We start from the raw sequence: 27,879 nt of genomic DNA on the forward strand, positions 1-27,879 counted from the left end.
TCGAGTCCATCTGTGCTTAGTATTAGAGTTATTTGAATAAAACTTCTAAATTAGCCTCATTTTCAATAAAAAGGTCAGGATCGGATGATTATATCATATAGCTTCACTGTTAACATAACCTGTAAGTTTAAATTGAAAATAAATAATACATCAACTCTGCGATATGACCAAGTTTTATTATTTAAGAATTAGAGTTAAAATTGAATGCAAATCTGATGATTATATCATAAAGAGACCATAGGAATAATTGGTAAATGTAGATGTAGTTATTTTATATGATTTAAAATAATTTTATTTATTGCTAAGGAAAATCAATCGATCGGTATTTTTATACTCTTTCAGTTTCCAATTCAATATGTTTTAGTCAAATGAAGAACCCAATTAGAAAGACTACAGTCTAGTGTGACCGTACATACCCAAATCATTATGGACCAAATTAAAAAGTTAGGAAAATGAGGCACGAAATTATGAAAAAAGAAGAAATAGCTAACATATGAAAGCAAAATATGCATTGTTGCAAACACAAAAAAAAAGATAATTGCTGTTCTTAATTTTGGATAAATTCGCCCAAAACCCCCGCTTTTCGGCCGTATATTAAAAGAATCGCTCTAAAAATGTAGCCGAAAGGCAAGACGTCCTAAGTTTGAAAAAATGTCTCCATAAAAATGGCAACTAAAATTTTCTTCAAATTAACTCTACAGTTTCTCTCTAATTGGTCATCCCTGAACTAGATATTCAAATATTTCGTGCATGGGTACTTCGGAAGTATTGCTTCCTTAACTTACTCTTTTGTAGGTGCACTTCATAATATTCGTTCTGAAAAAATTATAATTTTTTGAAAAGATTGAAATAGATTCTGTGGACAAAGTATAAGCTGGTATAATAGTTTACGCAAATAAGCATGATAACCCAGCTATCACAGTTAATCTCTTAATTCTAGAAAATTTATTTTAGTTTAACCTTAGAACTTAAATCATTTTTCTTTTCTTTCTTTCTTAAATATAGAATAAATATTTTTATCAGCGCATGCTGCAAAAAATGTAACATAAACAGAAACTCAACGAACTAAAAACTTGATAGCTACCATATTATTATTAGATTTAGTTGAAATGTTTAAAATACTTCAGCACAGGTCTCAATAATCGATATAAAATGGATTTGTAAGCCGTAATTATTTCGAATATCCCTCGGATTAACGTTTGAGACAACAAATATCAGAGGCTGAGTGTTAGAACTAGGAAATTTTGGTGACATAATAGACTAATTACTTTATTTCACAAAATTATGATATTTACTAAAATGATAATTGAAAATATTGTAAACAAGTTACATTAGCAGCAACTCTATTTGTATTACGGTATCGGAAATGACTCCTTCACGGGGTTGTAAATTTTGAGGTCCTTGCTAGTGTGTAACGGGGCATGGGTACCGCAGGATGCCTGTCCTTTAACTAATTTAATTAATGCCCTTGCAATGAGTGTTATGATATTAGTCAAAAGTTTGGAGTGTAATAAAATATACATACATACTAATGAGATTCTTTGAAGTTAATAAATTCTTTATCAGCATAGTAAAACTAGCCCCATCTGTCTGTCCGTCAATTTCTATGCAAACAAGTCTCTCAGTTTTATAACATAACTAATATCTGTCATAGAAATTATTGGAAAATGTTTAGAAATATCATTATTTTATTTATTTTTAAACATATTTCTACCTATTCCTAAAATGAGAAAATTTAAAGTAATGTATGAGTTATGATATATTCCATCAAAAACCTTACAAAGGTTCACATTTACAATTTTTATAGTTTTTGATTTTCTTATAAAGATATTCGCTTTTACAACAAGCTTTATTCTTCTAAAAATTCAACAGAAATGTTTAAAATGTTTGCACAAACACCTAAATCAATACGAATATAAATTCACCCTTCACATTTCGAGGGCAACCTTCGAGAGTTCTTCCGATTGATGGGGCTCACCCTTCAGATATTTGCATGTTGTATTATCTTTATGGTCTATATTTAACCATTCAATTGATTCAAATCAAAATCAAACAAAGAAGACCCCCAGATAAACAACAATTTGAATGAAAAATTTCGCAGTCGGCACGTTTAATTTGATTTTAAGCAATTTCGTGTTTTTTTTCCCCGATTTTCGAATTTGATTACAATTTAAAAAAAGGAGGAATTCCTTCTGTTTGTTTGTCCAGCTGTTCGGACAGACCGGAACTGGAACTGAAGAATTTATTTGGTTTTGATTTCCACTGCATTTCTACTCCGTGACTTTCGAAAAGGTTGTACTAGAACCAACATTTATACTTTAATGCTCTGACTCTTTATATGGTGGCTTTGGCCACCTGCCGACATCAAAGCGATTTCCAAATACAAACTGCCAGCGGAGGAAAAAGAGTTTTCCCCCGAATAGAGCCAAGAGCCAAAGACCTTAGATGGTCGCCCACCCATGGCGCCCCAAATGGTCTGTGATTCGCATTTGGAAATAGATTTCAGCACCGCATCACATGGCCCCATACTAAATATAATCACTTCTATGTAGTGCGATTATCAGAGCTAAATAAATATCATTTAAAGTTAATAACATTCTAAACACAAAAACTAAACTTTTCTAACCCATTAATTGCCGGAGAGCAAAAGAGGACTCACTACGATAATGGTTTATATTTAAATAATAATAGATATTATAGCATAGTGTAGTAATAAATATTTATTGTAATCATAATGAGTTAACGAAATCATGTTCCATTTAACATTAAAACTGATGGTTCGGAAATTGTATCAAGTTTTGTAGTTATTCATATTTTTAGGTAATTGTCTGATTTCCGCACAACCACCCACAATTTCCCAGAAGTTTAGTCCGAAATTATCAAGACCCCCTCAAAAATCTTTGATCTAGATTCCGTTTCCCCATTAAAGTACTCTCTTTGTTTCATTGAACGGAACAATATTTGCTTGATCAAAAACAAAAATCGGCAAAAACAAAAGAACCATAGAATCGAATGGGGTTTTTTCTTTTGACGATTTGCAAAATTTGGGGGTTGTGCGTGTGTTTATTATTGTTTAGAATATACCCATCGTGTGTAGGGAAAATGTGCGGCAAAATGCGAAATTTGGATATGTGAAATGTATTCATTTAACTGTTAGACCTTACTGACCAAATTCAGACTGATATTTGATCAATTTGCAATGCTGCAAAGTTTGCAAGTACTGCGCAGAAATAGAAGAAGTAACTAAGAAATAAAAATAAAATTAACATGAATGGAAATACGAGGATTTCTGCCCAAGTCTCAAGACACTTTGGCTAAAATTTGTGGCATGGAAATATTAAAAGAAGCATTGCATTTTTTAAATTTCATTTTATTAAATTGGGTTATTTTTCTAAAGCATATAGTTTACACTTATAATTTCAATAAATTAAATAATTAACGGTCTCAAGCAGTATTTTTATACCCTTGCAGTGTATTATAATTTCAGTCATATGTTTGCAACGCAGTGAAGGAGTCATCTCCGACCATATAAAGTATATATATTCTTGATCAGCATCAACAGCCGAGTCGATCTAGCCATGCCCGTCTGTCCTTCTGTCCGTTTTAGTTTTGAAGGTATCAGAATGAAACTGCAGTTAGTCTTCTAAACACTCTCACTCGTATATATGTCAGAATATAGTATAGTATAGTATAGTGTATTTATAGGATAGCCATAGAAAGGATCGGAAAATGCTTACAAAAAAAAACTTACAAAACTTTTTCAGTTTTCAACACATTTTTATCAAATTTTAGATGTAGCCATTTTATATTATAAGGTAAAGCCATAAGTTGAATTTGAGTTAAAGGCTACAGCTTTGATAGCCAGGTATTTTTTCACTCATTCTCCATCGAACGTAGATTTCTCCCGTTTTATGAAAGACCTTACACTTAACTGAATATACCTTAAGGAAATAAGTATAAATGATCTATTTATTGTCCTTATATTTTCATTAAAGTTAACTCTACATTTTGCATAGTTATGCAAGTTCATACTATTAATTATTATAAACCCCTCCCCCCAAAAATGAGTTAATGTTTAAGGGGATGTGTAGTTATTATAGCCCTGATCAAAAACCACTTAATACTTTTTAATACATTTTTTTAGCAATGTTAATACGATTGGTCGGTATCGAATTAAATTAATCCCAAAACTCTAGCTGCAATAACCGGATACATCAAATTTATATTCTTAAGGAAAGAAGAAGAAAGAATATTTATTATTAAGAACTTACCTTAATAATATATACATATATATAAATTTCTTTAATAGTATTACTTTCTGTTAATATTCACTTACATTCAGTTATGTCCTCTGAAACTAAAAGTTTTAGTTATCCCAAAAGTTTCCAGAACTTGTTTTGCATGAGGTACTGATAGAAGTTCCCAGGTCTATTGTGGGGAACCCAAACAAATGTTTTCCTAATATTGATACAAAGTGAACAAATATTTTTCACTAGCCAATATATAACGCTTACCCCCCTGCTACCCTTCGATTCTGCTGAAAATTTAAGGTTATTGCCTCAGTGTAATTACACTGGGATTGATAACTCGCAGGTGCATAAATCCCAGGGGCGGAATTATATCCGCAAATTCCCAGGAAAGTGGATCGATCGGCGGGACCTTCGGGCGGGACAATTTACGGCTGATCGGCGGTGTAGTTTATCCCTCGGACTGCAATTGCCAGAAGGCTGAAAACTTGAAATGCTGAAGACCGAAGAAGACAGAGATCTAAACAATGTCTGGAACATGTTTCTGTTGCATACGCCGATCGCGATACGAAATACGATTTTGTTTAGATTGCGTCCCGGTTCTCGTCATAAACATATTCCGGGCCGACGGCGATCCAAGAACCGGGCACCGTTTACATGCCACCGTATTTATGCATGTCATTAATATAAATATTTTTTGGCTCTGGCTTCTCGTATGCGATTTTATGAGCTCCTGTAAAGGCTGTTTTCTAAATGTTTCTGTTTGCTTATGTTTGGATAGAGAATTAGTTGTTTTCAAGCTAAATTATAACAATAATAATTGTTTGCATATTCGCGCCTTGTGGTGAGCATTTATTTTTTGCTCGTATATTACAGGTTAACGCCAGATTTTTCTATAATATTTGGAAAATGTATCTAGAACATGCCGCGTTAGCAAAGGTATTTTTCCTATTTTTTAAGGTATAATTTTCAAATGCTTCAAAGAAAATCTTATTCGAATTTTTAGATTTTTTTTAATATCCACTCAGTGAAAATAAAACAAGTATCTGGAAATTTTTTTAGACAGGTCTAACAAATATTTTCAAATATTTGTGTTTATTTTTAATTTGGCGTAACTAATTACAAAGATCACAAGTTTAGCATTTAGACTTTAACGATTGCATTCGGTGGGTGCCCTCCTTTTCAATTTCGATTCATGCCAATGATTTTTTGGTATTTATTGATACAAATAGTGACGATGGCACCTTTAGCGACCTAAATAGCAATTTGTGTAGCGATTAATAGTCAAATGAATCAAAAGTAAATTATTATTAATGTAACAGATTTTTAATTCGGCGCATTGTTTTTATTTTTGTATTATGGATAAATAGCAACAACAGTCGATTCGATCTAGACATCTCCGTCTGTCCGTCCCTCCATCTCTCAGTTTTTTAGCTATCTGAAAGAACTTTGCCTTAATTCTTTTACATAAGCAGGAACTGGAACTGGGGATCGGACAACTAAATCATATAGATGCCATAAATATTCGGTTGTAATTTTATGAAAATCGGACAAATATATCATATAGTTGAGAACAATCGACAAATTATTACTACGAAAATTTTAATTTCGATATTTTAAAAAATATTTTATCTCTGAGTACATACAGCCTTTTCTTTATATTTCATAATTTCGTATTAAATTTTATGAAAATCTGATAATTATATCATATAGCTGACATAGAAGCGATCGATGTGTTTTTGAAATAAATATATAGAATTTATATTGTATTTATTCCTAATGATCGAATCTGAAAGGGTATATAAACTTTGGAGTGCCAAAGTAAGCTTCTTTTCTCGTTTTTTTTATATTTTTATTATTCACTTGATAATTTTCATAAGGATTTGGATGTGATTGAATTTAATTTTATCAATGCATAGCAATAATGAAACAGTTATTACAATTAAATAATTAATTTATGTTTATTTACTTTTAGTTTCGGTGTTACTTATTAAATGTAATTTTAGATTTTTAAACACCTTAATTATATTCATATTTATTTTCTACATCTACTGAATGCTTAAGAGTCTCAATGGTTATGCATTTAAAGATCTGCTGCTGATGTACATTACTGTTTTTCATATTTCTTTAATAATTTATTTAGTGAACATTATAATTTTATGAAACAAGATAATAACCCAGGGCCCAAATTCGTTCCTTAAATAGCGACATGCACATCCTTTTGTAAATCCTTTTATGATTTGTGTATTACTCCTTATGATCCGACGATCTCTATACAATTTGAGGCTGATTTTCAATTCTGCAATCACTACATAGTATGCACTCTCGGTGCATATCGTCACTACGTGGACATCCGTATGTACTTATACATATGTATGAATATGTATCTACAATGAGCATATATTATGTGACATTTTAACGATATTGACAATATTCAAACAGTTGCTAGCGTGTTTATGGTTTTTCTGTCAAATTTTTAATGGGGCGCAAATTTACAGCGAAAAGATCCCATAATAATAACTCGAAATGCACTAGCACTACAATTTCGAAGTAGCACAATTAACGATTCTCGAAATAGTGCATTAAAATGCCACACAAATGCAATTAATTGAGAGTTGAATGGGAAATTGCAATAAAGTGGGCTGCATGCCAAATAAACTAATTTTATATGTGATTCCTTTGCAGTATCGGGGAAACATTTGCTTTGGGGGATATGGGGGCCATTCCAAAACCGATTTCAAAGAAAACCATCTCGAATCTGTTCTGTTGTTTGGCCTGTTGAATGTCCATTGTGTCATGTGCGGCATTTGTTGGCTCGAAATGTGCAACAAATAAACACCATCGGTCGACAACAACAAGTTCTAAGGAGGGAACAAAACCGCAAATCAGTTGGCCAGAAGCCAGGAATTAGCCAGCCATGTTGGGGAGCATCCTCCCTGGGCCAAGGACGTAGTCCAAAGGGCTATGTTTCTACATTGAATATACTTTCTTTTAATAGAAAAGGAAGCAAACCTTGCAGTTATAACAAAAGTGACACTCTGAAACTATTCTTCAAGTTCAAACAAAGCAAAAAATTCCATAAGTCAGAAATCATGAGGCAATAGGTATTGTTTTCTAAACATGTTCCGATCTCTTGTATGAAACCAATAAGATTATGTGAGTTCCGATAGATATACATTTGTATTTGTACTATGTATGTGTATTAAAAAGCCAAAGATCTTAAAACAAACTCCTGACTAAAGTCATAATACCCTTTGTAATGCTATAAAAAGAAGGACCACCTTTTTTTGTGTGCTATTTTTTGGTCACACAGGTTCCCGACAGAAATGCATATACAGTCGAATCCCGATAATTCGTACCCCGCTAAATCGAAAATCGCGATAATTCGTAAAAAATTCTGTCCCCTTGAAAAAAACTCGTTAATTCGTAAAATTCCATACATTTTGGTCCCCTCGTTAATTCGTAGTATTTGGCGCAACGCAAAGAATATTGAACCTCTTATAAATCGTAATTTGGTTTCGAAACCTCTTATAAATCGTAATGCGATGCGAAATATTTTGTAGTTAAAGCGACGTTAGATTTTGCAGACATCAGAACGGAGAAGAAATTTTATAGAATTTACAAACCAGAGCATTAATTCCTCAACTTAAACATTATTTTTCGACTCATGATGTGCCAAATAGTGTGTTTGACAACCTAATAGGTTTAGAAAACGCAATGGAAAAAATAAAAGAAAAAAACACGAAGCAATCAAAAATAACCAATTATTTTAAAGCTTGAATTTTCGTTTTTAATAATTTAATGTTTCTGCTTAATTTTGTTTGTTAATTTTTTGTCTAATTTTCCTTTAATTTGAAAAGCGTACAAATGAATGTACATATTTATTATGTTTGATTAATTTTAATAAAGCTAAATACATATGTAAACATGATGTGAAATGTAAGTACCCCGTTTATTCGACTCTTTCATTTTTGAGCCCCTTTAAATAGAAATCTCGATAAATCGAATTCCCGTCTAATTCGTAAAAAAAGTGATCCCCTTGCCATTTCGAATTATCGGGACTCGACTGTATAGGAATTTTTGCTTACTACATTTATCAAGCAGATTTAACTTATGATATTGTTAAGCTTGTAGGAACATTGAACATTTTACTAGGTAACCAATTGGATTTTGTTGGAGAACAACATGTCTAGATTGGTCGACCTAAAGACGCTTTTACTATTATGACACTGACGCACTAATTAGAAATTTCATTAGAGATTTGAAAGCTGCATAGGGTTTTACACAAGTGCGAGCAAGACGACTATACGGCACATTAAATGCAAATCGATAGATCAACATAAAATATACTAGATACCAATATACTGATCTAATGAAGTAACATTGTAATTAAAAAGTATATTAGCCAGCTCATTAGAGGTCTCAGGTCGAAATGGTAATTTTTGCCACTCTCTTGAATTCATATGGAAGAAAACGAAGTTTTCGACTGTTATTGACGCGAAACGTAGAAAGTATGATTTATATTTACAATTAAATAAAAATATACAAAATATCACCTTAAAAATATTTTGAAGGCTTTTAACATTAAATACTGCCTAAACTGAGGACACGAGAGTATGTAAATATGTGTCAAGAATGATCCCGCATTAGTTTGTAAGGCTTTTGCTCACCTTTTAAATTAGTGTGGCCGTATTTGAATTAAAAAATAAATCCGAGGAAAATAACACATATAGTTGTCTCTTTTAAGGTTCTAATAAAGTTTCTAATTAAAGAAAACTGCATTACTGTGTCATAGCACCATTTCTGTTCGAGATTATGTGTACGGCTTTAAAAAGCTTTCTTTTGAATGCAATTACGCTGTATAATATCATGGTCGGGATGCGCATCGAACTCAAATCCCATGAGCAATCAAAAACAGTTATCCTTTTATTATGAAATCGGTATTGCAAATGTCTATCGTTGTATCGCATATTAAAAAAAAAAGTCGATTAACCGATTGTTAAATCGATTTTAGTTTCAGCTCTAGGTCCTAGTTGATGTGGCTCTAGAAGGTTGTTCATTTTTTTATTTATTTTATTTTGTTGATTTGTAACCAAATTTTTTCATTTACATATGTGGTAAGACCTTTTTGATTTGACTTTTTTGGGGAGTCACCATAGTATCAATTGGTTTTTATTTTATTTGTTCCAACATTATTTTTTCTGGCACCATCTTATTATCTGAAAACATTTTATTTTCTTACATTTGTTTATTAACTTTGTAACTTTTGTATTTATTTTAATAACCTTTATTTTGCTTTACTTTTTACTAGAAATTCTAATATTGTCAGTAAACTTTAATATACATATATGTTTTACGTCTAATCTAGTCCTTCCGACTCAGCTCGAACTGTTGAATAAGGTCTTTGCAGTCTAGGTAACTCTCCGGTTCCAAAGTATTCTGGAACCGTAAGCGTAATCGTTCTTTCAGGTGGAACTCCATCTGAAAATGTACAGTAAAGCTTCTGTTTAGAGGGAACAAATGTCATCACAACGTAACACATACAAGCTTGCAATGAATATCATGATTGGTGTCGTTACAGTGTAGATTTTTCATTCATATTAATTGTATGTATTTCGATGGAATTTTTAAAAACTTAAAACAACTTCTTAATTTATTTTTTTTACTTGCTGTAGAAGCCAATATGTTTCTTTCAAAATATAAAGGCCTAACTTATAGGTCAGAAAACATACGCAAATGGAAAAAAATAGAACTAGGGTCCCTATTAGATAGTTATTTATTTATATTTTTTTTTATTCTTAGTGCTACCAGTGTGAAACTGTAGCTAATCATTAGTCATATAGGATATGGGCAAATCCACCAAATGGTTAACTAGCACAAAAAAAATCTTCGTTATCATCATTTCAAAACTAATGTAATAATTTTCACAATACAATGGATCCAAAGCATATACCAGTTGTTTTCGTTTAAAAAACTGGCTGAACAACTAAAACAAAATTAAGTAGTTAAAAAAAATAAAAAAAACAAGAAAGAAAGCTAACTTCGGCACGCCAAAGTTTATATACCCTTGCAGATAGAACTTCGATGACTCGGAATCCATACAATATAAATTATATATATTTATGTTAAAAACAATGAAGTAATACCTGCTTTCTTTTCATTCACCTTTTCATATTATATTTGCAGCTTTACATTCACAGATTTGCATTTTGCTTCTACATCAAACGATCGTTTGTATGGCACCTATGTGATATAGTCGTCCGATTTTTATAAAATTTGACACTAAATTTAAGACTGATATAAAATGGCTATATCTCAAATTTGATTACATTCTGTTGAAAACTGAAAACGTTATAATTTTTAATTGTATTAATTTCTCGATCGTTCCTATGGGAGCTATGTAACATAATATAGTAGTCCGATTTTTATAAAATTAACATAAATGTAGAGTATAATAAAATGGCTATATCTCAAATTTGATTAAATTCTGTTGAAAACTTAAAATGTTGTAATTTTGTTTGTAAAAATTTTTCGACCATTCCTATGGCAGCTATATGATATAGTCGTCCGATCCGGCCCGTATATAGAAGACTAACTACAAAGTTTTATTCAGATAGCTTAAAAACTGAGAGACTAGTTTGCGTAGAAACGGACAGACGGACAGAAGGACAGACGGGCAGACGGACATGACTAGATCGACTGTTGATCCTGATCAGGAATATATATACTTTATATAGTCGGAGATGCCTCCTTCACTGCGTTGCAAACTTCTGACTGAAATTATAATACCCTGCAAGGGTATAAAAATGATTAACGTTGATTCAAAGCAGCAGTTTAAAAGAGAAATAAAAAATTAAAAAAATGGTAATAAAAGGACCTAAGAAAATTCATTTAAATTAATTGATTATTTTCAACAGCTCAGAAGTTAAATTAAATTGTTAAATTGTTTCTTCTTTTCTTCACAAAATTAGCTGCGTACCACTGAAATTTTCCGATTGACACTAATAATACCATAATATAATACCATAATGGGTATCTATCCCACAAATTCAAGTCCAGTTTCTTAGAAAGATATTTTAGTAAAATTAAGTATAGTAAAAGTAGTATAGTATAGTAACTGCACCTTTTTGCCTTGTTTTCTGTTGTTTTCCCTTATAAATTTATATTTGCATTACTTCTCTGTGGAATTCGCTGGAGTTAAGTTCCTCCTCATCCAGTTGACACGCATTAGTGAGCACTCTTTTTCAATTTGTGTAAGACTGGCTGAGCAAAAGCTGCGCAGATTGCATTTTGTGTAGCATTTTTCAGTGCTCAAATTGCCATCCATGCATTTGAAGCAAACGAAACAAATTTGATTCCATTGACAGTTACATGACAGCCAGGAGGTTGGGAAAAGTCCACCCACCCCAAACACCCATCATTCCTACCATTGTGCCATTTTCCTAACCACATTACCCCTCTGCCTTGGCACATTGCCCTGGATTTTCCCCATTGCATTCTCGCATACAATGAAATTATTTACGCGATGATGTGTGAAAAGATGCAATGGCAAAGTAAAGCGAAAATCTGTCGAAAACACACATGCTAAATGCTTTTTCTTTAAACTAATAAATGAACACGAATTTTCTTATGAAAACTTGAGCAATATCAGCAGGAAAGTTTGCCATTAGCTATAACTTTAAACTGCCAGCTAAATGAATAAATCAAATTAAATCTGAAAAGTAATAAATAACAAATAAATAAATGAATTCTTTCATTTGCAGCTTCTGGGGAGCTAACAGTCAACGTCATTACCATCATCAACAGCAACGCGAATAATAATAATAATAATAATAACACTAATAATAGTAACAATAATAATAACAACAATAATAGCAACAGTATCTCAAACAACAATCACCACAACGGCACCACCGAACCGGAAACGGAAGTTGAGGAACCAGGGGAGCCGCAACAACTGCAGGTGCAGCAACTGCAACAACTGCAGCCGGTGCCGAATTTCGTGACCATTCCCCTGCTGGAACGACGCCGTCGCAGTCGCAGTCACAGTCGCAGTCACTGCCGCATAGCCCCATTGGCACCGATCATTTGCCTGCAGAACGGATCGCATCCCGAGGATCTTGCCCATCTCTCACGCTCCAGGTCCTGCTTCCTGCGCGTCCGAAAGACCGTCACCAAACGTAAGTCATTAAAAGCTTAATTGATTGTCTTAATTGCAAATAACTAAAATGAACATCCGATTACAGCCTTAAACGGCTGGGAATGTGAATTAAGGGTACGGAAATTGAAGATTGGCTTCTCTTTTTAAGAAAATTGCGAATCTCAGAGTCTTTGCTAAGAATTTCTCAAAGCAAGGTTGCCCAAAAGCTGCTCACGAAATAATAAGAAATATAAATAAATGCAGGCAACAGACAGAAGCAAATATATTTTAGTTTTATTAAACGCAATGAACAGAAAACTTAAACATTATGTTTTACAATTTGCATTAAGATCATTAAGACTCAGTCCTTTTTAGTCAAATGAAAAAATGAAACTAACACGATTTCAATTGTATATATGAATTCATAAATACATATATTAAAGTATAATTCGGTTTTAACTTTCATCTTTTTATATTTTTTGCCAGTTCGTGACCAGGTTCAACAAAAACCTTAAGCACTGTATATTCATAAATGCAGATTTTATATACTCACTTGTGTTGGCTTCAGATTCAGCCAAACACCTTTTCCAAACACTTTTAGAAATTGAAAGAATAACAGACTTTTGTTGATCAAAAAGCCATTCAGTACATTCTTTAAAACTAAAAAAAAATATATAATTTTAGCTACTTTAGATCACGCGTTAGTTCACAATTTTTTTCGGGTGTAGTAAAAGCCTAATTATACCCTTGCAAGAAGGTATTAAAATTGTAATCAGAAGTTTGCATCTCAGTGATGGAGTCATCTCCGACCATATAAAGTACATATATTCTTTATCAGCATCAACAGCCGAGTCGACCTAGCCATATCCGTCCGTCCGTCTGTTTGATTATACGCAAACTAGTCACTTGGTTTAAAAGCTATCTGAATACAAATTTGCAGTTAGTAACTCTCACTCGTATATAAGTCGGAGCAATAGTAGTATGCTCCAGTCGACCAAAATTAATTGGGCCAAATTTAATAACTCCAGTTATTTAAAGGATATCGACTTGAAACTTTACCAATCGTAATTGTGTACTTATAGGATGATACTGAATAAAAATTGTCCGGATCAGAAAACTATATCCTATAGCATTCATAGGAACTATAGAAAAACTTTTTAGATAAATTCATAAAACTCAGTTACATAAATATAATTTAATTTTAACTACATATTAAAATATTTATTAAAATAGGATAACGAATTCTTTTATTTATTTTAATAGAATCGAAATATAGTGTTGTTTTGGCTTATAATTGAATGAAAATAGTTTTTAAACACTTTTTACGATATTAAATTTGGTTTTGACATTCGTTTTAACTGAATGACTGTATTCCATTAATTTTATTTTATTTCAATCAGATTGCTTTAGTATAAACAGAATGTTACTCAGAGAGTGGCGCCATCTATGAAGATTTTGGGTATGCCACATTGATGGTCACTCTATTACAACTTTTAAAAAATGGGTTCTGGCCCAGAAAATGGTCCCCTGGACATAGAAGGAATCGTAAAAACTGTACAAAAAAAATGTATACACTTTTCAGTTTTCAACATGATTTCATTTAACTTGATATGTAGACTTTAACTTTTAATTTTATGAAGTCGGAAAACTTTTAATATAGTTTATGTAGGTTAATGTTCAAACTGGGTTTTTTTTTGTATAAATGTTCTACATAATTTCAGTTAGTTTTTCTTTTCGTTTGATCAATTTGGATTAATTCTTAATGATTAAATTGTAAACTGCAAGGCAATACACACTTCGGTGTGCCGAAGTTAACATTCTTTCCTGTTATTTTATTTTATTTTTTTTTTTTTTCCTTTTAAAGTTGCCATATGACCTTTCACTGTCGTGTTAACCTTGACGGTCAGCATGCGCCACTTAATCTCATGGCTTGTACCGAAAAAAATGTATTTATGTTGCCCGAGAACTGCATTTCCATTTAAGCCTTTTAGAGTCTATTTTCATTTGGCTCAATCTCCACCCCGTTTCACTCAGGTCCTTTTTTTCCCATCCACATCTCCTCCTTGGCTTCCAATTTGACTCTGTGTCAGCGATTTTAATTGAATTGCTGCGATTTCCGTCGCTCCGTTGGCGCGTTGTTGTTAACATTTTGGCTGTGTCTCTTAAATTGTGTTCTTCTTCTCCTTTATTTTCGTTTTTCACCCCATTTTTCATATGTTTTTTTCTTTCACAGTTTTTGCCAAAATCATGGGTAGCAATAATCCCAGCGAAGCGGATCGATACGACTATTATGATTGTGAGTAATATGCAAACTCATTTCCATACCATATTTTCTTTACATATTTTCTCAATTTTTATTTTTGCACTTGATCTGAGTATTAAGTGTGCAACATTTTGTGAGCACTTTCTTTATTTCGATTTTATGTCGGAAGAAAATTAAAATTAAGTGCGCTATTGATGGGAGATAAATCCATACTTTTAAGTTCTGTGCTTTATATCTTAGAATATATCTGAAGGGTAATATTGAAACTGTACTGGTGAAATAATTATTACAAGAATTAGGGAATCCAAGAAATTCATTATCATCGTACTTGGTAATTTAATATTTCACTTTTGTCATTTGATTTCACGAGTATTTGGTAATAAGCTTAGTTTATGAATAAGTATAATACGTAACATTATTGGTACATTTAAATATACAAAAATTGACTAAAATCCTTTGATGTGAATGTATTAAATGTAGTACATTCCGGGGAAATTTTAGGTACGAGAGGGATTTCAATACCTTTATTAAAAACATCATTAAAGAACTCAATATTATAGCTGCGTTATATCAATTTTTGATCTTGAATCAAACATATGGTCCCTAAATCTGTTAGATTTTGGTCCCTTCATGATCTTATTTCTTTGTTAAGTGTCCGTTAATTTTCGAGCTAAAAAACACCTGCCATTTGGTTGACGGACTCAGTTTCATAACAACAGGATTAATTATTTTAAGCTGCAATTTAATTATTTGAATTCCAAATGACAATTGTATTTTATTCTCATTTTTTACATTATACAAAATGAATTATGTTTCAAACGTTTTTGCCAAATCCGCCACTTTTTCCGTTTGAAAGGGAATATTGTAACATTTTAGGGATTTTCCCATGAAGTTCCTATTTTATTACAAAACTTCCCTTTGGTCCCCAATAGTTTAATTGGTCTCAGTTTTGCTAATAAGGGCAAAAGACTACAGCCCGCTGTAGTCTCTCATCTATGCGTATTTATTAGGTACTAATTTAATGCATAATATTGAAGTAAGAAGCATTTGTTTCCATAATTAAATAATTAGAATTATTTTCAATTGCAGTCAACTGTTCTGGTGGCAGTGTTGTGAAAGGTCGCAGAGGGAATACCCTTCATATCACGTTTTAAACAGTTTATAGATTACGTTTCGTAATGTTTATATATTTCGTTTCGAACAGTTTATAGATAGTTATATTTAAAACAGGAAACTGTCTGTCGTATACTTGATTTCACAACCGTTATAAAAATAGAAAAAAATTAAAGCAATTGTTAAAAATTCATCCCAGGGATAATTTATTTTTGTCGGTACGCTAAAAACCCTTAAATAGATCCATAAGTTTTGACTTTTTCGCTCGAAAGTTAACAGAGACTTAACAGAGGGAAATACGAATCGGTGGGAATTTTTCAAAAGTTAAAACTGAGATAGGCCTGATTGTGAAAGTTTCTTTCCGAAAAAGGTCAAAGTCCTAGCTTGAACTTTTTTGGTCATTAAAAACAACAAATGCTAGAATCATAGCCAATTTAGTTTTGAGAGGTCTTACTGCAAAAATAATATGTTAACATACTTTTAGTTTGATTGTCGAAAAGAAAAAAGATAGTGAGAGCCAGAGACGGAGACGGAACAGAGAGTGGCGGAAAGGCATTAATCCATCAAAATATTTACTTCTCTTCGATTCTTTTCGCATCATCTCTCTCGTTGTGAGTTATCCTGGATTCGTTGCCTTCTTGGTGCCTCAATTTTCATCATACTCTCTCTCTCTTTTGTGTGATTCCCCATCTTCACTCTGTGTGTGTGTGTGTGTGTGTTCGTGAAGAGTGTCTGTGTGCGGCACTTCAAATTGCGGCAAGTAAAAGCTGTAACAGAAAATCAATAAGACACCAGAGATGCCCAGGAGCAGGGGAATTTAATGCACTTTGAATAAAAATTCAAATTTAATTTGAAAAAGTTGCATATCAAATATTGCTAAAGGAAGCATTTGGGATAGGTTAGTGAAATCAAAAAATTCAAATATTATTTCTATATAATTTACATTTATATCGCACACCCTCTAACTTCCTTTTCAGTGCAGAATTTTGGTAAAGACAGTGGGTTCTAGTAGGGTTCTACATAGGGAGGAATACGATTGGTTTCACTGGGTGGTGGCTTCCCACAGCATAAGTAGTATTTATGTTGGTATCTAAATATCTACACTCATCTGTCAAATATCACGTTTCCTGTTTACACTTCTTGCTGCCTTCAATATGCCCAGGGAATGCCCCCTTTTTCGGGGCCCACCTTTTCCCGGAGCTTTTGTTTTTGCTCTAGCTCTTGTCCCTGCTCAGTGTTTGTATTTGGCATGTTGAGTGTTGAGTGGCATTTTCCTATCTTACTCTCACTTTTCTTCTCCGTGTTTTTCCTGCCTTTGTTGCCACCGAAAGCAAACAGCAGCTGAGCAGCTGAGCAGCAAACAATAACAAAATACAAGTTGACGAAGCCGCAAACAAAACACCAAAGGCTGACTCTGAAAAGTTTGAGAAATATATTATATATGTATATATATTTTCCATACAGCTCACTTTAAAAACTACATAAAAGAACTTTAAAATTATGCAAGTTGCAAGTTATATGTGTATGTATATTTATTTTATTTTTAACTCAATATTTCAATGCAAATAATAAACGCATTACATGAATACTCAAATAATTGCATCTTCAGGAAAGCTGCTTGATATTTTTATTTGGCTTCATTATTATCTCATCATTTTGTTTCTAAAAGTATTCTAACAGTATGTTAACGGTTTTACTTCTCTAAATTAAATTGGTCAAATTTCCAGCATATGGTGCTTTAAATAATATGTTTGGGCTTTTATTTTATTTTTTTTTTAATTTTTTGTTATGATAAAACCGTTAACCGTTTATTACTAGTTTTTTTTTTTTTAATTTGTTCTATTCGACTTGAATTTTTAGAAAATTGTTTGCATTGCCTTACCTCAATTTTCGATCAATTTTATTCAAATTTCAAGCTAATGATGATGATAATGATCGAAAGACAACATTTTCTAAATTTAAAATTCATTTTTTTTAGTTTCTATTTTTTTATTCTCAAAGAATAATACATTTTCTTAAATGAAATAAGTAAGTAAGAAAATTAGGAAGCCATAATTTTTTTTCTACAAAATATACCACCGAAAAAAATTCTTTTTACTTCATATAATATTTATATTTATACAAAAATATTATATTACAAAAAAAAAAGAAAATTTATTTCGTTATTTATTTCTATGCTCAAATTCGAAAAACAAAAAATTTATGATAGCTCAATTTTGCAGACATCGTCTTCAATGAAGTTGTATTCAAGGTATTCAAGACTTCTAAGTAAAGAATACTGCACTTCAATAATGTTCTAGTGTAATAACATGATACTAATAGAGTAAGAAAACTACGAAAAATATAAACAGTTTCATAAAGTCTTTAATATTTTTAGTTCTACCTTTGCTTTCATTATGCTCTATTCTTTATGTTAGATCTCAAATCACAGAACGAGATTTTATATACTTCCTACATATCAGTAATTTCTAAGTAAATCCAAAACATGAGCCATTAGCCTTGATAATGAAAAATACTGAGAACTCCATAAATAGAGAGCGTGTCCTCTCCTCCTCGATTCTCAATTCGCCGGCTCCTGTTTCTCCCATCTCGCTCCCTCCACTTTGCTCCAGAGAATGACTAGGCGCCTAATTGATTCGTGTGCGAAATGTGGGTGGCGGGGGGACACTTGATTGGTTTATAATTCCCAGATGGTCCCCCAATCGCTGACTGCAATTGATTCGGCTCGGCCCCCTTGGTGCTATCATCGGTCGAGCTCATTTACATGCGAATTTGCCAAATGTCATTTGGATATTTTGACAGTCGAAGGCATCTCAAGTGAGCATGCGAAAGCAATCCTGGCCAAGGAGCCATATGCTTGCCCAGACAGGGTGGAGATTGGTATTGGGATTGGGCTTGGGGCTCGGGGTGTTTTCCTTTCCTTCTCATTCTCCTGTTTGGACCCTCTTCAAGTGCCAAGAAAATGCTGAAATGCCCAAACACCGAATTCCCCGCATCTCGATTTCTTTTTAGAAAAGCGAAATGTTCTGGATATTTCATTTATTGAAGACAAACAAAAATAAATTGATTATCTTCAGATAATGCTTATAAATAATTTGGCTTATATTCATTCATTATTATTCATTTCGCACCGAAGTTGTAAAACGTTTCTAATGCGCTTTATTATTAGTATTTCATTGAAGAGTAAACAAAGTTTTTGAGAAAAAAAGTACAAAGGATAACTATAGATAATACCTTAAATGTAACCATATGTTTTGTTTTAAATTACCTGCTTTGTGTTCCCAGTCAGAAGCTTTCAATGCAGTTAAGAAGCCATTTCCTTGCCATTAGGTGCTGACGTACGATTAGTATCAGCAGCCGCTTAGATTTAGTCATCTCCGTGTATTCGTCTGTTCTACAGTTATTCTTCTTTCTATTCTTTTTACTTTATAAGATCGGAAAACTATAACAAAAATATGGTATTGAAACGATCGAGACATGAAAATTTCTGAATTATTTCTGAACTTTGGTTTTATGGTAACAGAAAAGGGTAAAATGTTCAGATAAATATAAATTTGTTTACATCTTATTCTTTTTATTATTATGTCATAGGAATAATGCCGCAAATCATGTACGAGACTTGGAAATTTTTGTGTTTTTTCTTTATTCTTAATGATTCTTAAAGGGTATAACAATGTTGTCGTTGCAAAGTTAGTTTTTCTTCTTGTTTTTCATGTTATGTGTTTGTTTTCATAAAGGTGGAAATTTTCTACAAGCCTAAAAAATATACACAGAACTAATTCTCGTGGGTTGATTCAACAATTTTTTGTGTGTAAACCTATAGTCGATGTATTCTGTGGTTAGATTTTGTAACTGCAGATTAAATGACAGTCAACTTACAATCACATTACCTATCAGATTATGCATGTTTTTTGTTATTCTTGGGTTTTCTGCCTCCAATGACTGTCCTCTGCAGTAAAGATACTGTACGTTTTAGGTAGAAAATGGTTTGTATGTATTTCCTGTTATTGTTTGTTCTCGCGGGTATATTTTCGTATTTGCAAGGTAAGTATTAAATAAATTACTTAGACAAATGTATTTTATTAACATCTGTTATATTTGCAGTATATTTATGATATGTTTATGTTTCTTTTGCAAAATTTAAGTATGAAAAAGTGAAAAAAGTTTAATAAAAATGGAATTAAATATAATTAAACTTAGTGACTACGACTGGTTCCAGCTTTTGATAAATGAATTTACAAATAGATATTTAGCTCATCCTTTTCGGTAAGTACACTTTTATGCAATTTGACGCACTTAACAATTAACAATGCATACATTGTTTATAAATATATATGTACAAAAAAATATTTATTAATTCATTACACGTATACGACGTGTGCATTAATTAAACATATAATATTAAATGAATAAATATTTTTTTGTACATATATAATTTATAAACAATGCATGCATTGCGAAGTGATTAATATATGTAAACACTTATGCTTTGCTAGGCAGTGAAAGTGTACAAACTACGGTACCTTCGCTTATTAAAACATTAAAATAGCGTACATGTTTAAAAATATACTTATTTACCTATGTATGTTCATATGTATGTTACATATTAGCTGACTAATAAAGAGCAATTAAAAGGTTCTTAAAAGATTGTCTTCTATGTATTGATACCCTGTAATCTCAGTCGAGTGCAAGCGACATAGGTAGTTCTGACTACAAAGAAACGTTTTATGATTTTTAAGAATGTTTTGATTTGAGTGGTAATTTCAACTGTTAATGTGGTATTTAATAGTAATCTCCAGTTTTAATATTTAAATATTGTAATTATTTTATTATGTTAGGTTGGGGGATTCTAACTGCAGAGTTACCTTGCTATACTGAAGTTTACCTTAAATTCAGTAAATTTTTACGTAAATTTTTTCTTAATTATTACTTGACACTTAAGTTCTAAACAGGGATCTAAAGGATTAAGTTATTATAAATCGCTTACTAACAGGCTTATGATAACTCTCTTCTCTGAAAGGTGTGAAAAACACTGCAAAATTAATTATTCAAAAGTGTGTGACATTTCGAATTTAAAGTAATGTATTTTTGGGCCTGTAACTTCCCACTGTCTTGTTGTTTTATTTGCAACAGCTGTTGGAAAAACTGAAAGCTGGCAGCTCAAATAATTTATATTTGGCACCCTGACGATGGGATAATGAGTGCTCCTCCGGCTGAGTCGAATTCAATGGCAAGACAAAATCCGTTGCGATTTCCCAGCTCGCTGCTCGCCTGAGAAGTTGCCAAGCAACAGGTAGGCCCACAATTTGGCCAAGGAAACCGAGAAATTCTCTCTCTCTACCTCTCTTTATCTCTCTTTATCCCTCCCTCTCTCTCTCTGTGTCACCGCTGCTCTCTCAAATAGAAAATGGGCCCAGATGCTGGTCGAGGGAAATTATATATATATTGGGGAGAAAGGAGGAAAGGGGGAAAGGGGGGAGACCGAGGGTTAGCCAGCAGCCGAACCTTTAGATTCGCTTTCTTTCGTTCGCTGCGTCACAAGGGAAATTCCGTGCGCCATGAGAATTTCCCATCACACCGCGGCACTTCTCGCATGCGATAAATCGGTGCAAAAGGCGGGCGGGAAACCAAGAAAGAAAAAATACCGAAACCGAAACCGAAACACTTGCGTCCGCCCAGCCACCCACCCGAGCGCCGCCGCCCTCCTGTCGTCCCTCCTTCGTTTCGCTTTCGGGCCTCGTTCATCGGTGACTCGCCGCTTCCACGCCGATTCTGATTTCGATTTCAGTTTTCAGTTCTCGTTCAGCTTTGCCGACGGCACGACGTGCTCCTTGACTAGTGAAAAGCCTGGGAAAACAGCAGGGACACCGACTGGGGGAAATTTCTCGTCATATGTTCGTCGGTTCGACCAAAAAAAACAGACACTGAGAGCACTTTCAAAAATTCGAGAAAACAAAATAAAATTCAAGAAACAAGTTTAAAGCAACGCTATCAAACAAAAACATTTGGTGTATTAAAAGTTATTAATAGTTCAACAACTTAACTTGGCAATTAGCAAAAAAAAGTTTAAAAATTACAACAACAAAATTCAGTGATGTGAGTTAATTTAAAAATTTGATTTTGGTTTTTTTTTTCTCGTGATTGGAAACAACAGTGATTAATTATTTGTATTTTTTGAGTGGCAGAAGGACGCATACATTAAAACTACAAGTATGCGTAAATATAGCGTAAATAAATCAAAAAAGCCTTAAACACAAATTGATTGAGAGTCGCATTAAAAAGTTGTTAAAAGATACACTTAAATACCCTCTAAAAATGTTGAAAAAAATCTGTGAACATTTTTCAAACATTTTTGCTATTGTTTTGTAAACATTTGAGTAATTTGTTGAATTCAATACATATTTAAAAAAATTGTTAAAATGCAGTTGCTAAATTTTTTAAATGCCTTTAAAGAACTTTGAGAGCCTTGAATATATATATTCAAAACACTTTTTCGAGTTTCTTGCAAGTTCTAGTCATAAAAGATTCCAATTCATTTTGAAATTAAAGTGAGATAAATTCTAGAGACATTTTTAACAAAATTCGGTGATAGCTTTGTTAAAAGCCAAAAAATAATACCAGCCTTTTTTATTGCTAAATTGAAAATGCCCAGGACATAAACCCCGAAAAAACCCTTTGGCTTGGGAATTAGTTTGATGGCAAATTAAATAGTGTAAGCCCGTTCAGCAGCCAAATCGGCTTAACACCTGGCCGGAATCGGACAGCCTCTGTGGCGGCTCGGGGAATGCTCCATGGCTCAATCCGCTTGTTGTTTGCCCCCAAAATGAAACCATTCGGGCTTAAAGTGTTCATTCCCCAAATGTTTGAGTCGCACCTCGACCAGCCTCGCCATGCCCCCAGTTTTGGCCAATGATTTTGGCCAGAATTCCCGTCGCTGCCTGCATGTGTGCTCCCGGGAGAGATTTGCTTTGTTCGACAAACAAAAAACTAAGCTGGTACCTGGTACCTGGTACCTCCTCTGCCTCCCTGCCCGAGTTGTTGTTGCCAAATTAATTGCGAATGCTTGCTGGGCATCAGGCCATTAGGATGGTCAAGGGACTAGACTTTAGATATACCCTGTATTGAGACAAGTGATGGGTGGAGGATATTTAAAAAGAGAGAAAGATTTATCACCAACAACAACCGAGTCAATCTAGTCTGTCTGTCCTTCTAGTCCTTCAGTTTTGAACGGTCAAAAAATTACTTTAACAAATATTAGAAATTTGTTGTGCTTTAAATTATTTAAAATTTTTCAAAATTAAATTTTCTTGAAACACTGCGATTAATGTTTTATCACAAGTGATTCGAAAATTTGTAACATAATGTATAACTCTATTGTTTTTTCTAAATATCCTTATCGTCTCTGAGATATTTCGTGTTTCGGAATTTCGGTTTTAGCTTCATCGAAAATCGAACAACGAGAAAATAATTAAAAATTAACAAAGCTTTAGAGCTACACAGCACAAATTCTTGTGGGTTGAATCAACAGTTTTTGTGGTTAGAATTACAGTAGAGCTGCAGTAGTTGTATTTTGTTATTGGACTTGAAGGTATGGTATCATATAGGAACCAATATAATATATGAGTAGATTTACAGTTCTTTTTTGTAAAGTAAATTCTGTGAGCTGGAACAGTAGATACAAATTTTAACTGCAAATTCGTGGTTGAATTTACTACAGAGCTGTCACATTATGCAATATAAACATACTAAATTTTAAATGATCTGAAATTTGTTTGGTTTTTCTACATTCATATATTTATTCATCTTCTCCGATATATGGTAGTTGTCAATGATTTCTAAATTACGAATTTATCCACAAGAATCGAGTGTAAGAGAAATAAAACGAATAATGAATAATTTATATACCTTCAATGTTACATTTTATTGTTATTAAAATTTAGTGTTCCATTTTTGTTTTGTTCCATTAAAGCTTATATTACAGAGTTTAGAGAGCTTTTCAACTGAAATATTTAAAGCTAGTATATTTGTATTCCTTTATTATTTTCAAGATTTAGTAATTCCAAGAAAAAATGGTATACAAAAAACCTCAATTTCAGAATCTATGATACGTTGATATTTGTTTTAATTCCAATAGCAGGTATCGAGTGTTACTTTAATAACTGCAAGGGTATAATAACTTGGGTTTGTTTAAAAAAAGTAATGTTAATTTTTGTAGTATTCTGATTTATAAACACTTCATTTTGTTGCTTGTCTGGTATCTACTTTGAGCTTTGTTTTGCTAGTTTTGGATCTACCGATGATAATTTGAGTTGTTTTTAAGGGTCACTATATAGTAGAAAGTGTGTTATTTATTTAATTATTTAATATGTGCCCGAAGTAGCTTATAATCTATATGAGAATAATGAAGCAAATATCAAATATCAAATTTACAAATAATATTACAATTTTCGTAGTCATCACATTGCACTAAATACTTTGTTGGTACAACATTAACATGGCATTAAAATCGAAATGAATTTATAATTATTTGTTCAAATTCTGATTCTGATTCACTTGGAATAAAATCACGCATAGAGTTCTAAATTTCGATGTTTTATTGAATAATAATAATAATGAAAAGTTGAATACCTCCCTAATAGTTGTTATTAAATGTTTTAATTTTTTACACTCGCTTTCCAAATCGAAGGCTCAAGTGGGAAACTTAATTATTTTAATGCTAACTAATATTACTAACATTAATTATCAAGTTTTGAAGCAAAGAAAGCGAATCACCTTTGCGATTGAACTTAAATTAAAATATTTATGGGAAGATGGAGGAATTTAATCTTATTGCTAATTTTAAATATAGCAAAACTGTCACACTTCTGCCACAAAAGTATGCAACGGAATTCGCGTAAAGAAAAAATTTTGTCTGCTTTCGCATGAAAAAGAGTCCATGGCATAAAACACGCGCCATCTCCGCCTCCTGCTCCTGTTCCTGCTCCTGCTCCTGCTACTGCTCCTGCTCCTGTTACTGCTCCTGTTACTGCTCCTCCCTCGAAAGCATTTCTAATTGTCTCCGCATGGGTCCCTCCGACTTTCACTCCTTAACCCCACTATGCCCCTTCGTCATTCCCATTCCCCTTGTTAAATATTTAAGCTGCTTGGGCGCTTTAGTTTCAATTTTTAATTAAACAAGAAAGGCAGATAACTTTGGGAAGCCGAAATTTGTGCACTCTAGCAATTTCGAAACTAGAATATTGGAAATTGGTGTAAATTGAAAACATATGAATGAAATATAAATAGTTCTGAAATTGAAAAAATATTTATATTAATTGAAATATATTGAAAACCAGTTAGTTTCAATTGTTCCAATGATGGATATATGATATAGGCATCCGATCGGTTCAGTTTAACCTTAGTTTATTATACCCTGCAAGGGTATCAAAACAAAACAACACCGTAAACGAAAATGAACACAAAAAACGCAGCAAAACCAAAATAAAACAAAATGTAAGAAGAGCAAGAAAGAGAAAAAACACATTTTTTTGGGGGGAACCGTACGTACGTATAAAGCGTGGAAAAAGAAAACACAGCTTGAAGCACTTAATTGCATTTGGCGTGTGTTTAACTTGCAGCTGCCGTCGCATAATTATAAAAATGTTGCCCATACGCCATGTGTGCGCTGGAGCATTTTGAGCGCATTTCATTTGACCAGCTGCAATGGGGGAAGGGAAAGGCTTTTCGGGCATTAGAAATATTACACATCCGCCGCTTGGGCCGCAGCTGCGGTGCGATAGTGTGCTGGGAATGTTTGTGAAAATTGCAGCATTAAAGCCAATGCCAGAAAACGGGTATGGCATTATAAAATCCAGCATTTACAGCACCGATTTATGTGACATTTAAGGCTTAAACTAGAAATTCCCCTCCTCTCCTTAAGCTTACAAGATATTGAGAGACAAAGTGCCGACAAGGCCTAAAATCATAGGTATTAACTGCAGTCGGATATTTTCTCATTTGTTTTGGAGTAATTTTATAAATTACAAGTTATTAACATAATTTGGGAAACAGGTATTTTATCACATTTCCAAAACTGCATGCATACGCTTAATGTCAATTACAAAATAAAATTGAGGCACATCTTATTCTTAAAGAAGAAACATGAGGAGAAATATGTACACAAGACTTACAAGGCTTATTGTCCATGTAATCAATTAACATTGATTAACATTTGTACAGACATTTTTAATGTGTTTAAAGCGTCAATATACAAGGCGTGCAAAAATACAAATCAGAAAGAAAATATTTATATAAAAACAAGAAAGTATTATAACTTTGTGAAGGCAAAGTTTGAAGCTGACTTTGAAGCTTGAACATTTTAATTTAAATTTTAAATTGGAATTAAAATGATTTAAGATTCAATCAAAAGAAAATTCTACTGATTCTATAGAACATTTCTCAATGCTTATAATAATAACTCTTTGTGGATTTTCCTATTATTGACAGATATATGATATAGTTGTCTGATCCTACCTGCAATTGAAAGAACAAGACCATCTGCAATGTTTCAATCAAATACTGAGGTACTATAGTTTAGGTAGAATCGGGAGGACAGAAAGACATGGCTATATATGGACTCGATGATCCTTAATTACGTTATAAAATTCAGACTAAAATGATAATAATTTGCTAGGGTAGAATAATAATAGACAGTGCAAATGGCATTCAATCATTATTTCTGCCCGATTTTCATTTGTGGTAACAATTTCGTCCGTTTTTCATTGATTTTTCTTTGGGTTAATTCACAGTGGGTAATTCAAAATGTAATTAAATCTTTATTATTATTCTCAGAGCTTGTAAGTTGGGTGCAATTTCACGGTGGTTTAAGTATGTGTGTATATTGGAATTATTTATCGCACATTAAATTTATGTGCAGGAGATTTCCAGATCCAAATGCTTTCAGATTGTTCAGCGTGATGTAGAGGGAAAATTAAAAAAAATTAATTAAAAATTACAGTTAAATACGCTTTCATTAGTTTAGAATGTAAAATAGTTAGAAACATTTTTTGGCTCTGGCATTTTTTAAAGATAATGGCGTGTTTGTTTTTTAATTACAACGATGCATAAATCACAAAGGCAAATAAATTAAATTAATTATTAACTAACAAAAAACAAAAGAATAAAGAATTTTCTGTGGCAGGTGCAGCCTGCGAGGAAAAAAACAAATGTGAGTCGAAAAAGTAACAAGAAAGGAAGTCCATAGTAAAATACTAAAATATATATAGATCCAGAAACAAAAAGATTTATATGTGGTGTTCGAGTCAAACGTTTGATTGATTTGTGGCAGCAACGAGCCAACGACTATTAAACAACAAATACAAAAGCAACAAGCCAAAGCAAGAAACAAAAAAAAAAAAAACAACTTAACAACAATACAACAACACAACAACAACTCCAACAACGAATGCGGGTGAGTAGCCAAATAAATAAATAATTAATGAAGCTGTGCGCCGCACAAAAAACAACGAAGGCAAACAAAAACAGCAAATAATAAACAAAAAAAAAAAAGAAATAAATAAAATAGTGGGTGGAAAATTCCAGCAGCGAGTGCATAAAATGCCCCAACCAAAAAAAAAAAGAACCATAAAAACACACCAACAGCAGTACTAACATTGCATTAATCACCACTAAGAAATCAACAATCAACAAGGAGTTTTTTGTTGTCCTTCGCCGTGATTTATTTATTTATATTATTTTTGCGATGTTTTTTTCGGTTTTGCTTTAATTTGTTGTATTTATTTGCAACTTTGTGACACCACAAATATTTGTAATTGTCGGAAGGGAAAAGGGAAGTGGCGGGAAATTGAAACCAAAGCGCGTTAACAATGGGTTAAGCGTAACGTGCACACTCCAGGAATTTTGATGAGCAATCGCGATTTAAAACGAAACCTAAAATGCATTTAAGTTTGTTGGAATTGCGTTCCGTTTATGGTAAATCGAAAAAATAAGGAGAATTCAAAGGCGGACTTAAGTTTACGTCTAGTGATAAGTAGCTTTGTAATTTAATTGCTTACTAAATTCTAATTCAGGAGTGGTATTCTTATTATCACATTTCACATTGCAATTAACAAACTCTT

At 32.7% G+C, this 27,879-nt stretch overlaps 1 protein-coding gene and 1 long non-coding RNA gene across 3 annotated transcripts in view; both read left to right on the forward strand.

Annotated features, from left to right (window-relative positions):
- The window catches only part of LOC147643105 (uncharacterized), an 80,931-nt gene that overhangs the window by 1,272 nt on the left and 51,780 nt on the right, over positions 1 to 27,879 (forward strand). Inside the window, exons 2-3 of one of the 2 annotated variants that reach the window (XM_086836684.1) lie at positions 12,011 to 12,427; positions 14,621 to 14,683. In XM_086836684.1, the coding sequence (XP_086692810.1) occupies positions 12,011 to 12,427; positions 14,621 to 14,683 (480 nt within the window). Of the gene's footprint in view, positions 1 to 12,010; positions 12,428 to 14,620; positions 14,692 to 27,879 lie in introns of those variants that run through there. The other variant, XM_086836685.1, reaches the window with a different exon arrangement.
- LOC147643106 (uncharacterized) lies at positions 21,556 to 27,212 on the forward strand. The gene is made up of 3 exons (XR_015272556.1): positions 21,556 to 21,859; positions 26,879 to 26,969; positions 27,028 to 27,212. It is a non-coding gene; the product is annotated as an uncharacterized LOC147643106 (long non-coding RNA).

The sequence above is a fragment of the Drosophila serrata genome, unplaced genomic scaffold (assembly GCF_035046125.1).
Source record: "Drosophila serrata isolate PLE 108 unplaced genomic scaffold, ASM3504612v1 contig_293, whole genome shotgun sequence".
NCBI lineage: Eukaryota > Metazoa > Arthropoda > Insecta > Diptera > Drosophilidae > Drosophila > Drosophila serrata.